This window comes from Dryobates pubescens, chromosome 1 (genome assembly GCF_014839835.1).
Source record: "Dryobates pubescens isolate bDryPub1 chromosome 1, bDryPub1.pri, whole genome shotgun sequence".
NCBI lineage: Eukaryota > Metazoa > Chordata > Aves > Piciformes > Picidae > Dryobates > Dryobates pubescens.
Genome location: NC_071612.1, coordinates 30401044 through 30413319, shown reverse-complemented (window position 1 = coordinate 30413319; position 12276 = coordinate 30401044). Strand labels below are relative to the sequence as shown.

The 12276-nt window shown below is 48.1% G+C and overlaps 1 protein-coding gene across 2 annotated transcripts in view; it reads right to left on the bottom strand.

Annotated features, from left to right (window-relative positions):
- Positions 1-12276, bottom strand: part of GRID2 (glutamate ionotropic receptor delta type subunit 2) — a 1073619-nt gene that overhangs the window by 82204 nt on the left and 979139 nt on the right. For both annotated transcript variants that reach the window (XM_054163312.1, XM_054163301.1), the window contains one exon: positions 1967-2133. In XM_054163312.1, coding sequence (XP_054019287.1) covers positions 1967-2133 — 167 coding nt within the window. The remainder of the gene's footprint in view (positions 1-1966; positions 2134-12276) is intronic.

Sequence of the window (12276 nt, the reverse complement as noted above, 5' to 3'; positions counted from 1 at the left end):
TCTCAGGCTCTGTAAATTCTCCAGTAGGTACAACCACTCCATGCAAATTCCAGTTTCTCTGTTTAACTACTACTCCTGATAATGATAGAATCATAGAATGCTCAGGGCCAGAAGGAACCTCCAAAGCTCATCCAGTCCAACCCCCTCTGCAGTCAGCAGGGACATCCCCAGCTAGATCAGGTTGTCCAGGGCCTTGTCCAGCCTCACCTCACCAGCTCCAGGGAAGGAGCCTCAACCACCTCCCTGGGCAACCTCTTCCAGTGCTCCACCACCCTCACAGTAAAGGACTTGTTCCTCACATCCAATCTCAATCTGCTCTGCTCTAGTTTGAAGCCATTGTCCCTCGTCCTGTCCCTGCAGGCCTTTGCAAACAGTCTCTCTGCATCCTTCCTGTAGCCCTCTTCAGGTACTGGCAGGCTGCTATTAGGTCTCCCTGAAACCAGGCTGAGCAGCTCCAGCACTCTGCGCATCCTTGTGGCCCTTCTCTGGACACCTTCCAGCATCTCCAGATCCTTCATATACAGTGAACCTGCCAAGTGATGTGGCATGCCTCATGCCCACACAGATGAGCATTCTTCATCCCCACTGTCACCACTCTCCAAGTCAAGGTGGAGGTATCCAAGCTGCCCCTCAGGGACTGCTTTGTCACAGTTCTCAGTGCACAAGGAAACAGTCACAGTTGGTTCTGGTAAGCGATTATCTTCTTCATCACAGCATCCAATGCCTAGAGAGGCCGGGTAACATCTCCTGATATACTACTTCTGCTTCATTGGTCTGTGCAGCCCTGACATTTTGAAGTACAATTTTAGTTCATAACATTTGAGTATCTCAACTTATTATTATGTCTCAAAGCTGTAGGAAATCAGAAAGAAGCCTGAAAATTTGCACATCTATATAGATTTTTGTATCTCATAGAATCAGAGAATTGTCAGGGTTGGAAGGGACCTCAAGGATCAGCCAGTTCCAATCCCCTGCCATGGCCAGGGACACCTCACACTACAGCAGGTTGCTCACAGCGACCTCCAGCCTGGCGGCAAAAACCTCCAGGCATGAGGCATAGAGCTGCTCTGCTATGGAGTCAGACTGAGAGTTGGGGTTGTTCAGTCTGGAGAAGGGAAGGCCCTGAGAAGACCTAATTGTGGCCTTCCAGTGTCTGAAGGGGGCTACAAGAAAGCTGGGGAGGGACTTTTCAGGATCCCAGAGAGTGACAGGACTGGGAGCAATGGAAAAATAACCCTAGAAATGGGTAGATTCAGATTAGATGTTAGGAAGAAGTTTTTCACCATGAGAACACTGGCACAGGTTGCCCAGGGAGGAGCCTCATCCCTGGAGGGTTTTGCAGCCAGGCTGGATGTGGCTGTGAGCAACCTGCTGTAGTGTGAGGTGTCCCTGCCCATGGCAGGCGGGGTTGGGACTAGATGATCTTTGAGGTCCCTTCCAACCCTAACAATTCTATGACTCTTGTTTAGCATGTATGATCCTAGTAAAAACACAGTACCAGAAGCACCTCTAGAGCTCTCACCTTTGCAGCCCAAGAGAATGATGAGGTTTGGGATTAGCACAAAGTCTTAGGGTACTAAAAAGGTCTTATCACTGACAATGCCAAACGTTCTTCTCCTTCAGTGTCCATGTTTGTTTCTCTTTAAGAAAAGAGAAGGGTTGAGTTCTGCTGCCCTCTCTAATCAATGCTTGACTCATCCTGCTGCTAATGAAGTTCATCCTCTCTCATTAATGTTTTCCCAAAGCAACAAGAACAATTCAAATAATGGCAAAGCAAAGTATTTGAAACACAGCTACCAGGAACGTGAATAATCCTGGGTCTCAAGGAAATGAATCACTGTGTGGGAAATGGAGTGGATTGCAAGCACAAGATGTTCTCTCTTCAGAGAAAATGAAATTAAAAGAAGGGTTGAAAACTGAGGAAGACCTTCCCTTAAGGACTGCTCCTTCTTCTCCAAACCCTTACCTTTGTGAGAAGACATCTCGGTAGGGGCTGCCATGTTGCAGCGCGATCCCGTATCCTCTGTCTGCCACAGTGTTCCCAACTGTGTAAAAGGAGCACTCTGCATCGTTGATGGCCACATACTCCAGCACTGCAGCATCCCACACGAAGGCATAATTTCCATACTTCACCTGCAGCAAACAGGAGAAAGAGCTCAGACCACAGATTGCCAAGTCCCCAGCGAGGTCAGTGCACCTAAAGGTGTGGCCTTTTCAGCACAGTCTGTTCTTCAAAGAAAGGGAAACTCTCATCCCCAACAGCTCTCAGCACAAAATGTACCCTGTGGCTGGTGACATGCAGTGCTTTGGCAGAGCAAAGCTCATCCAGTCCAACCTCCCTGCAGTCAGCAGGGACATCCCCAGCTAGATCAGGTTGCCCGGGGCCTTGACCAGCCTCACCTGGAGCCTCAACCACCTCCCTGGGCAACCTGTTCCAGTGAACAGGGAAATAGGAGACAAAAGCAGAAGATCAGAAGGGGGAAAATGAGTCCTGGAAAGGATCAGATGGACTTTCCAAAGGAATTGAGGAAGAGTGGATTTAAAGAGAGGAGCAATTTTACATGTGGGGAAGCAATCTTTGAGGCAATGGAAAGAGCAGAGGGTTATGTTTTGACACTTGCTATTGTCCTCACTCACTCTTTGAATATCCTAGTGTGTGTTGAATTCAACTAAGTGATTGTATCAGCTGCTCAGCTGGTCAGGAGAAGCTCTCTTGATTGGGTTGCCTTGCTATAAACCAACTCACAGTGAGAACATATAAAAGTGATAAAAGCAGTTGCTGTCAATAATATCTGTGATGAAGTGGTGTATAGAGATCCTTAGAGCAGCCCTGAGAGTATCACAGTTTGGCTTCCAACAAAGGCATTGTTTTCCATAGATAAAATCACAGTGAGCTTTGGTTAAAGTGCATGGGGCAGGAAAGAGACTGAAAAGCCAGAAGGGATCAGCCCAGCCATCTAACTTGAACACGAGTGCTTCAGGCAGTAAAGTACAGCCTTTTAACCATTTACCACCTCCCTGGACAACCTGTTCCAGTATTCCACCACGCTTGTGGTGAAGAACTTGTTAACAACATCCAATCTCAGTCTGCTCTGCTCTAGTTTGAAGCCATTGTCCCTCATCCTGTCCCTGCAGGCCCTTGCAAACAGACTCTGCAGCCTTCCTGTAGCCCCCTTCAGGTACTGGCAGGCTGCTATTAGGTCTTCCTGGAGCCTCCTCTTCTCCAGGCTGAACACCCTCAGCTCCCTCAGCCTGGCCTCATAGCAGAGGTGCTCACAACCCCTTTTAATCATTTTCATGACCTCCTCTGGACCCTCTCCATCAGCTCCCTGTCCTTCCTGTATTGAGGGCTCCAGACCTGTACAGAGTACTCCAGGTGAGGTCTCAGCAGAGCAGAGCAAAGTGTCAGAATCACCTCTCTGGCTCTGCTGGCAATGCTGCTTTGGATGCAGCCCAGGATGCCATTTGCCTCCTGGATTGCAAGCTCACAGAGTTTTCTTTGCTATTCAAGGTATTTATTTTTACTACTGTCTATTTTCCCACCCCCCCTTTTTTTTCTTTTTTAAAGAAAAAAACCTGACATCCCACCCATTCTTATGTAATTTTTAGCTATTTTTCCTTTTGCAGTTCTAAATACTCTCATATGGGGGATGACATCCTTTAATTATTGATGAACCTTTCTGCTGCTTAGCAGCGCTGGATAGAGCTTTCTTTAATCTTTCCTTGCAAATCAGTTCAGTTCTCCCATTAGCATTGATACTACTTTTTGAACTGGCTCCAGTTCTTAATTTTGATATATGAGCAAAACACCTGTCTTGCTAAGAAAGAATCAGTTGGCTGGCAGCTCAGGAGACCAATGATTTCCTTTTTAACACACCCTTCTTCTGAGAGCCAGAATTTAAACTGTCTGCCTGTGGATTTTTCACAAGGCTTAAGAGTGTGTCCAGCAGATCCAGGGAAGTTCTCCTCCCCTTCTCCTCTGCCCTGGTGAGCCTCTGCCTGGGAGACTCCGGCTCCGGCGCCCGGGGAAGACTGCAGCGGACAGCTGCGATCCCCTGCCCTGCCTGCGGAGAGCAGAGGGGTGAGCACGGACGGCAGTGGCGCTTCACTGGCCCCGCCGCCCGTCTCACAAGCTTCAGAAGCCATTATTTTTTGGGGGGGTTTGGAGCACAGCCCTATGAGGAGAGGCTGAGGGAGCTGGGGTTGCTTAGCCTGGAGAAGGGGAGGCTCAGGGGAGACCTTCTTGCTCTCTACAACTCCCTGAAGGGAGGCTGTAGCCAGGTGGGGGCTGGTCTCTGCTCCCAGGCAACCAGTACCAGAACAAGAGGACACAGTCTCAAGCTGCACCAAAGGAGGTTTAGGTGGATATTAGAAAGAGAGATTGGCCAGAAAGAGAGATTCCCAGCAAGAGAGATTGGCCATTGGAATGTGCTGCCCAGGGAGATGGTGGAGTCACCAGGTCTGGAAGTGTTTAAGAAGAGCCTGGATGAGGCACCTGGTGCCATGGATTAGTTGATTAGATGGTGTTGGGTGATAGGTTGGACTCGATGATCTCAAAGGTCTTTTCCTACCTGGTTAATTCTATTCTATTCTAGTCTAGTCTAGTCTAGCCTACTCTAGTCTACTCTAGTCTATCTCAGCAAGCAGCTCCAGCTGTGACCCCAAATCAGTCAAGGACACTAAGGAATCACCTGCTCCATACAGTGCTGTGAGGCTCACGCTCTCCAATATGAACCATCCCTCTGCACTGGCTGATGGGTAAACACCATCCAATGCTGCTGGCCCAATGCCTGTCCCTGTGAACCTGAGGCCTGGGCATACAAATGTAGGAATTAATTTTTTTCTACATCATCTTTGCCTCGTCAGCATCGTGCCAGGTTACACCCAGCCCAGGAGGGGGTGGGCGGAAAAGAACCTAGCCCCAGGTGGACAAAGAAACCTGACCCAGCTGGGCAGAGAGACTTAATTCACCCTCCCAGGGGGAGGGGTCCCCATGTCAAAGTCTATTCCACTCCTCCTTCCTGTCCACAGCATTTTTAAGGAGAGAGATTTCTGTTTCTCTTGCTCTTCTCCTGCCCCTTGCTTGCCCGACAGACCTCTTGTAGCTTGCTGCTGTTGCTGCAGCCACGTGGTGGTGCCTATTCCATGCTGCTCCAGGCTCCTAAGGACTGCACCTAAGGAGAATCCATACTGTATCCAGAGGATCCTTTGTCAGCTGGGCCTGGTTTTGTATGTATTTTTATTTCCCCCTTTTGCTTATATCTTTGTAACCTTCCTTTTACTCAAATACCTTTTATATTTTGTTAAGCTTACCTTTTCACTTCCAAATCAATTCAAGATTTTACCTCTCTTTTCTCCTGCCTAAGTTGCTTTCCCCTACTGGGGAAAAAGGGAGAGGAGAGGCAACCTAAATCTGTTCCATTTGGGCTTTTGGACTCTGGACAACATGGAAGTAGCTGCAGCCTGCAGAGGGCTGTGCTTTATTGAACATAACAGCCTCACCAAGGCTACTATTATAGAAGGGAAGATGAAGAGGGAACAAAATTGAATGAACATTTGCAAACAGAGGAGTGAGAGCTAATATACAGAATGTGAGTATTGTACTCAGAAAGGGGAGAAGACGGAGAGAAAATCTGTGAGGGAAGCTTAAATCAAGGTCTTCTTATTGTCATATGCTGCAGAACAGCTGATGGCATTCAGAACAGAGTTTTGTTTCAGCAGAAGGGCAGAGAACCTCATTGATCTCCATAATCCTCTTGCAAGAGGGCAGTGGAGTTGCTATTTATCAGACTGAAGCAGAAGTCAGATCTTCTGCCTTCAGAGAAATTTTCATTTGCTAATTTGTCTTCCTCCAGGGACAGAGGTTTAAGTCTTTGGTTTATTCACAAAGGGCACAGTTCTGGAGAACTTCTGTTTGCTTCTCAGTGGAAATAAAATCTCCCATTTCAGTTTCAATTAAGCCCACTAATTTACAGTGATCATAGAAACACAGAATTGTCAGGGCTGGAAGGGACCTCAAGGATCATCTGGTTCCAACTAGTGCATAGTTAAGAGCCATCCATTACTCCTTTAATGTGTGGCTTCCTCAATGCCACTGCACCCCCTCTTGCCACTGGCTCTTTCACAGGCTCAGAGGATGTTAGGGTTTGGAAGACACCTCTGGAGATCATCAAGTCCAACCCCCTGCCAGAGCAGGACCATAGAATCCATCACAGGTCACACAGGAATGCATCCAGATGGGGCTGGAAAGTCTCCAGAGAGGAGACTCCACAACCTCTCTGGGCAGCCTGCTCCAGGGCTCTGGGACTTTGATGCTGAATGCATTTTAATTCTTGCAAGAAGGTACTTTGAACCCATGAGAAAGGAAAGTGATAGAGAAGTGAGCTAAGAAAGTTTAGACCTCACAAAAAACATTAGGAGTTATGAGAGGAGGGAGACCAGAGCAGCAGCATCTTTCACTTGGTTCCAGCTGCCTGCTTGCTACCACTATGCAGAAAACTGAGAAGATCACAGAATCATAGAACTGTCAGGGTTGGAAGGGACCTCAAGGATCAGCCAGTTCCAACCCCCCTGCCATGGGCAGGGACACCTCACACTACAGCAGGTTGCTCACAGCCACATCCAGCCTGGCCTTCAAAACCTCCAGGGATGAGGCTGCCACCACCTCCCTGGGCAACCTGTGCCAGTCTCTCACCACCCTTATGGGGGACAACTTCTTCCTTACATCCAAGCTGAATCTACCCATTTCTATTTTTGCTCCATTCCCCCCAGTCCTATCACTCCCTGACACCCTCAAAAGTCCCTCCCCAGCTTTCTTGTAGCCCCCTTCAGAGACTGGAAGGCCACAATTAGGTCTCCTCAGAGCCTTCTCTTCTCCAGACTGAACAACCCCAGCTCGCTCTCTCTGTCCTCACAGGAGAGGTTCTCCAGCCCTCTCAGAACCAAACTTTCTGTACTTTGGAAGCATAATTTTGGAGCTTCTTGCCCCACACTCCCTGTCAGGCCAGCACATGTGACTGGTCTGCATTAAGGTTGAAAAGCAGTCATGGAATGTTGGAGGCAGAAGTTGAGCTGTCTGTGGTGCACGATGGCAGATGGATTCCCATGGTAGTATCAGAGCACAGAATCTCTGTTTAGGCATCATGACAAGCAGCTAATAAAATAATAGTAACAACAACAGTAACAACCCTGTAGAATGTAATTTTTCAGGGTCTATGGAAAGCTATTTAAATCCAAGGAGCACTGTTTGAAAAACATTGAAACTCATCCTTTGAGCTTCCTCAAATGAAAAAAAAAAAGTGCAGTCATTCCTAAAGCTGTTCTTGAATGAGTGCCCAGGAGTGAACAGCAGCAGGAAATGGAACAGAGGAGCTTAGGGGAAGAGAGAAGAGGTTAGAAGTCCCAGGCTCATCTAGTCTTTGCTTGGAAGTTTATCTTTCATACAATCACAGAATGGTCCAGGCTGGAAGGGACTTCCAAAGCTCATCCAGCCCATGTCTCTGAAGTCGGCAGGGACATCCCCAACTAGATCAGGTTGCCCAGGGCCTCCTCCAGCCTCACCTTCAATATCTCCAGGGAAGGAGCCTCAACCACCTCCCTGGGCAACCTCTTCCAGTGTTCCACCACCCTCATAGTAAACAACTTGTTCCTAACATCCAGTCTCAATCTGCTCTGCTCTAGTTTGAAGCCATTGTCTCTCGTCCTGTCCCTGCAAGCCTTTGCAAACAGTTTCTCTGCAGCCTTCCTGTAGCCCCCTTCAGGTACTGGCAGGCTGCTGTTAGGTCTCCCTGGAGCCTCCTCCTCCCCAGGCTGAACACCCCCAGCTCCCTCAGCCTGGCCTTGTAGCAGAGCTGCTACAACCCTCTGTCCCTCATCTGGACCCTCTCCATCAAGTCCATGTCCTTCCTATATTGAGGGCTCCAGATCTGTACACAGTGCTCCAGGTGAGGTCTCAGCAGAGCAGAGCAAAGTGTCAGAATCACCTCTCTGGCTCTGCTGGCAACGCTGCTTTGGATGCAGCCCAGGCTGCCATTGGCCTTCTGTGCTGCAAGCTCTCACTGCCTGCTTCTGTCCAGCTTCTCATCCATCAGCACCCTCAAGTCCTTTCCCTCAGGGCTGCTTTCTATCACATCCTCTCCCACTCTGTATTGACAGTGGGGATAATAAGAGATCATGCTGATTGCTGATATGTAGCTGAAGCACATGTTCATTACAGCTAACGTTAATATCTGATGGAAGATAGATAGGAAAGAAAAACCCAAACCAACAACCAACAGACAAACAAAATCTCAGCAAAGCCAACCTTTGAATCACAGAAACATTCAGGTTGGAAAAGACCCTCAGGATCGCCAAGTGCAACCATGAACCCTTCTTGAAAGGTAAGAAAGCATTCTTTTCCCTTTTTAATGCCATTCATTTTATGACAACTAGGGGTTGCATATAGTAATGGAGACTATTTTAAGTGTATCACCGGTGATGGCCACATATAGAAATCATAGGAAAGCACTTTAGGTTCCTCAGAACCTTAGACTGGTGGTAGCCAAGTGGCAGTCTCAATAATGAGGCAAATTGAATCCACTAATGTCACTCCTTTCTTCTCATGTATTTGTGTTGCTGTGGTAGCTAATCCCCAGGAAAAGAACTTTTAAAAGAGGAAAGCTACACAGCTCAATCCTCTTAATTTGGGTGAAAACCCAAGACTGTGTGGATTATAGTACCAGTAAGATAAAGACAGGTGAATTTAGAGAAGCAGCAACCCTCTTTAAATTAAATGGCTCCAGCATGACTTTAACTGAAGAGTTCTTTGCCCCATTCTTTAGAACAGAAACAGTGTCAATCTAAGTGCAGCTCTTGGCCACCATTCCTTATTCAAAGCAATACTTACTGAAGACCAAATGCAAGGCCAGAATCATAGAATCAATAAGGTTGGAAAAGACCTCAGACATCATCAAATCCATCCTATTACCTAATACCTAACACCTCCTGACAACTAAACTTCAAGTGCCACATCCAATCCTTTTTTGAACACCTCCAGGGATGGTGACTCCACCAACTCCCTGGGCAGCACATCTCAATGGCCAGTTACTCTTTCTGGGAAGAACTTTCTCCTCACCTCCAGCCTAAATTTCCCCTGGCACAGCTTGAGACTGTGTCCTCTTGTTGTGGTGCTGCTTGCCTGGGAGAGGAGACCAACCCCCACCTGGCTACAACCACCTTTCAGGTAGTTGTAGAGAGCAATGAGGTCTCCCCTGAGCCTCCTCTTCTCCAGGCTAAGCAACCCCAGCTCCCTCAGCCTCTCCTCCCAGGGCTGTGCTCCAGACCCCTCCCCAGCTTTGTTGTCCTTCTCTGGACACCTTCAAGTACCTCAATGTCCTTCTTAAATTAGGAGCCCAGAATTGGACACAGAAAAATCACCAGAAGTAAAAATAAAACCACCACAAAACTGCTCATCAAAACCATTCATCATCTGGAAAAGAACTTTAACCACAATAGAATTCTTTGCAAAACTGCCAACAGCAGTGAAAAATCCTCCAGTAAAGGCAGCAGTAGAGCTTCATTTGAGAAACTTCTTGTAGAGAAACTGCCTTAACTTTCAGTCTTTTATATTCCTTGTACAAGAGTTTCTGACTGCTTTCATCATGGTAATAGGATGCAGGACCTTCCAGCACTCACACAAAAAAATTGAACTATCTTCTTTTTTTTTTCTTTTTAGAAACATTTCCTCTTTTTTTTTTTTTTTTTTTCTTTTTAGAAACATAGAATCATTCAGGTTGGAACAGACCCTCAGGATCACCAAGTCCAACCATGAACCCTGCTCTACAAGGGTCCCCCCTAAACCATAGCCCCAAGCACCACAACCAAACCACCTTCAAACACAGCCACCACCTCCCTGCCCAGCACATTTCAATCCCTGACCACTCTTGATGGGAAAAAATTCTTCCTACTGTCCAGCCTAAACCTACCCAGCCACAACTTGAGGCCATTCCTTCTTGTTCTATCACTAATTACCTGTGAGAAGAGACCAGCAGCAGCCTCTCCACAAGGCCCTCTCAGGTAGCTGTAGACAGCAATGAGGTCTCCCCTCAGCCTCCTCTGTTTCACACCAACCATCCCCAGCTCCTTCAGTTGCTCTCCATCAGATTTCTTCTCCAGGCCCTTCACAGCTTCCTTGCCCTCCTCTGCCCTGGCTCCAGCACCTCCACTTCTCTTCTGTATGGATAAACATCTTCACAGGTTTGGATGGAGCCAGCTTGGCACTGCAGGTCTAGATGCAGTATCCTGAAGGTCCAAAAGAAATGATTCCCAGCCCACTTGCCCCTCCACCCCCACAACTGAAATGGCACTGTACAACAGTTTAGCATTGTTACCCTCTTCTTGGCACCCTGCAGGGCACAAGAAGTACTAATTGCTGTCTACAACTACCTGAAGGGAGGTTGTAGCCAGGTGGGGGTTGGTCTCTTCTCCCAGGCACCCAGCACCAGAACAAGAGGACACAGCCTCAGGATGCACCAAGGGAGATTTGGGCTGGATGTTAAGAAAAAGTTCTTCCCAGCAAGAGAGATTGGCCATTGGAATGTGCTGCCCAGGGAGGTGGTGGAGTCACCATCACTGGAGGTGGTGGAGTCACCATCACTGGAGGTGTTAAGAAGAGCCTGGATGAGGCACTTGGTGCCAGGGTTTAGCTGATCAGATGATGCTGGGTCATAGGTTGGACTTGATGATCTTGAAGGCCTTTTCCAACCTGGTTAATTCTATTCTATTCTAACTGCTGGAAACCTGCACTGCACCCCACAAGCCTGGGCTGGGGCATGAAAGAATTGGTCCAGATCATAAAGCTCAGTCCTTCCACATCAGTTTGCTCTCATAATAGACTCCAGTGGTCTTGAAAGCTACTTCTTTTGCTGGTAAATTTGCACAAAATCCCCAACCTTCTTCTCTAGCAATGAACCTTCCCCTTAAGCACAGCAGTACCTGTGGCTGTGGAAAGAAGCAGACTGAGATCTGTCCCAGTGCCTCAAGGTTTCTGCTTTTCAGCAATAGCTGGCATCTCCTTTCCCTGAGACTTCTCTCAGGGTTCCCACAGGGCGGCTCTGTGTGTTTCTTTCAGGCTGTAAGCTCAGGCTGCTGCACACACTGGCACTGCAGATGCTTTCCAGCAAGGCACTCCAGAAATGCACCTTGGAGAAAGTTCTGCCCTGTGGTGTCTTCAGCTAAGGCTAACATTTCAAGCCTGATCAGGTCCTCTACAGATGGATCAGTTCCTTCTGACCGCACAGCCCAGATGCTGCACAGATAAATGTTCCTGTCATCCCCAGGGCAGTGCATTGTTAAGAACCATTCATTAGTCCTTTAATGTGTGGCTTCCTCAGTGCCACTGCACCCACTCTTGCCACGGGCTTGCCAGGTCTTCAGAGACTTTACAGGCTCACAGGAAGTTAGGGGTTGGAAGGGACCTCTGGAGATCATTGAGTCCAACCCCCCTGCCAGAGAATCCAGCACAGGTCACACAGGAATGCTGCTTGAGACTGTGTCCTCTTGTTCTGGTGCTGCTTGCCTGGGAGAAGAGACCAACTCCCACCTGGCTACAACCTCCCTTCAGGGAGTTGGAGACAGCAAGAAGGTCTCCCCTGAACCTCCTCTTCTCCAGGCTAAGCAACCTCAGCTCCCTCAGCCTCTCCTCACAGGACTGTGCTCCAGACCCCTCCCCAGCTTTGTTGCCCTTCTCTGGACAAATTCAAGTGTCTCAATGTCCTTCTTATACTGAGGGGCCCAGAACTGGACACAGGACTCAAGGTGTGGCCTGAGCAGTGTTGAGCACAGGGCACAATGACTTCCCTGCTCCTGCTGGCCACACTATTCTTGATGCAGGCCAGGATGCCATTGGCCTTCTTGACCATCTTGGCACGCTGCTGGCTGCTGGCTCCTGTTCAGCTGCTGTCCTCCAGTACCCCCAGGTCCTTTTCCAACTGGCTCCTCTCTTGCCACTCCAACCCCAGCCTGCAGTGCTGCAGTTGACACACTCTAAGGAAGCCAGCTTACCTAGCTGCCAGGCTTTCCTTAATGCTCTGCAGCCACTTCTTAGTTTTTAACTAGCTGGCTAAAAAGTTCACTCCACCTACATTTCTGTCCATGAAAGGTATGCACAAAACAACTTCACAGTTGCTTGAATCAGCTTAGAAAAAGTGTATGGTAAAGTGTATGTTGTAGAGAAAAACCACATTCTTTTGTTTGGCTTTCTAGGAATTTTGTTGGAAATGAATGCTAAGAAGTTCATGT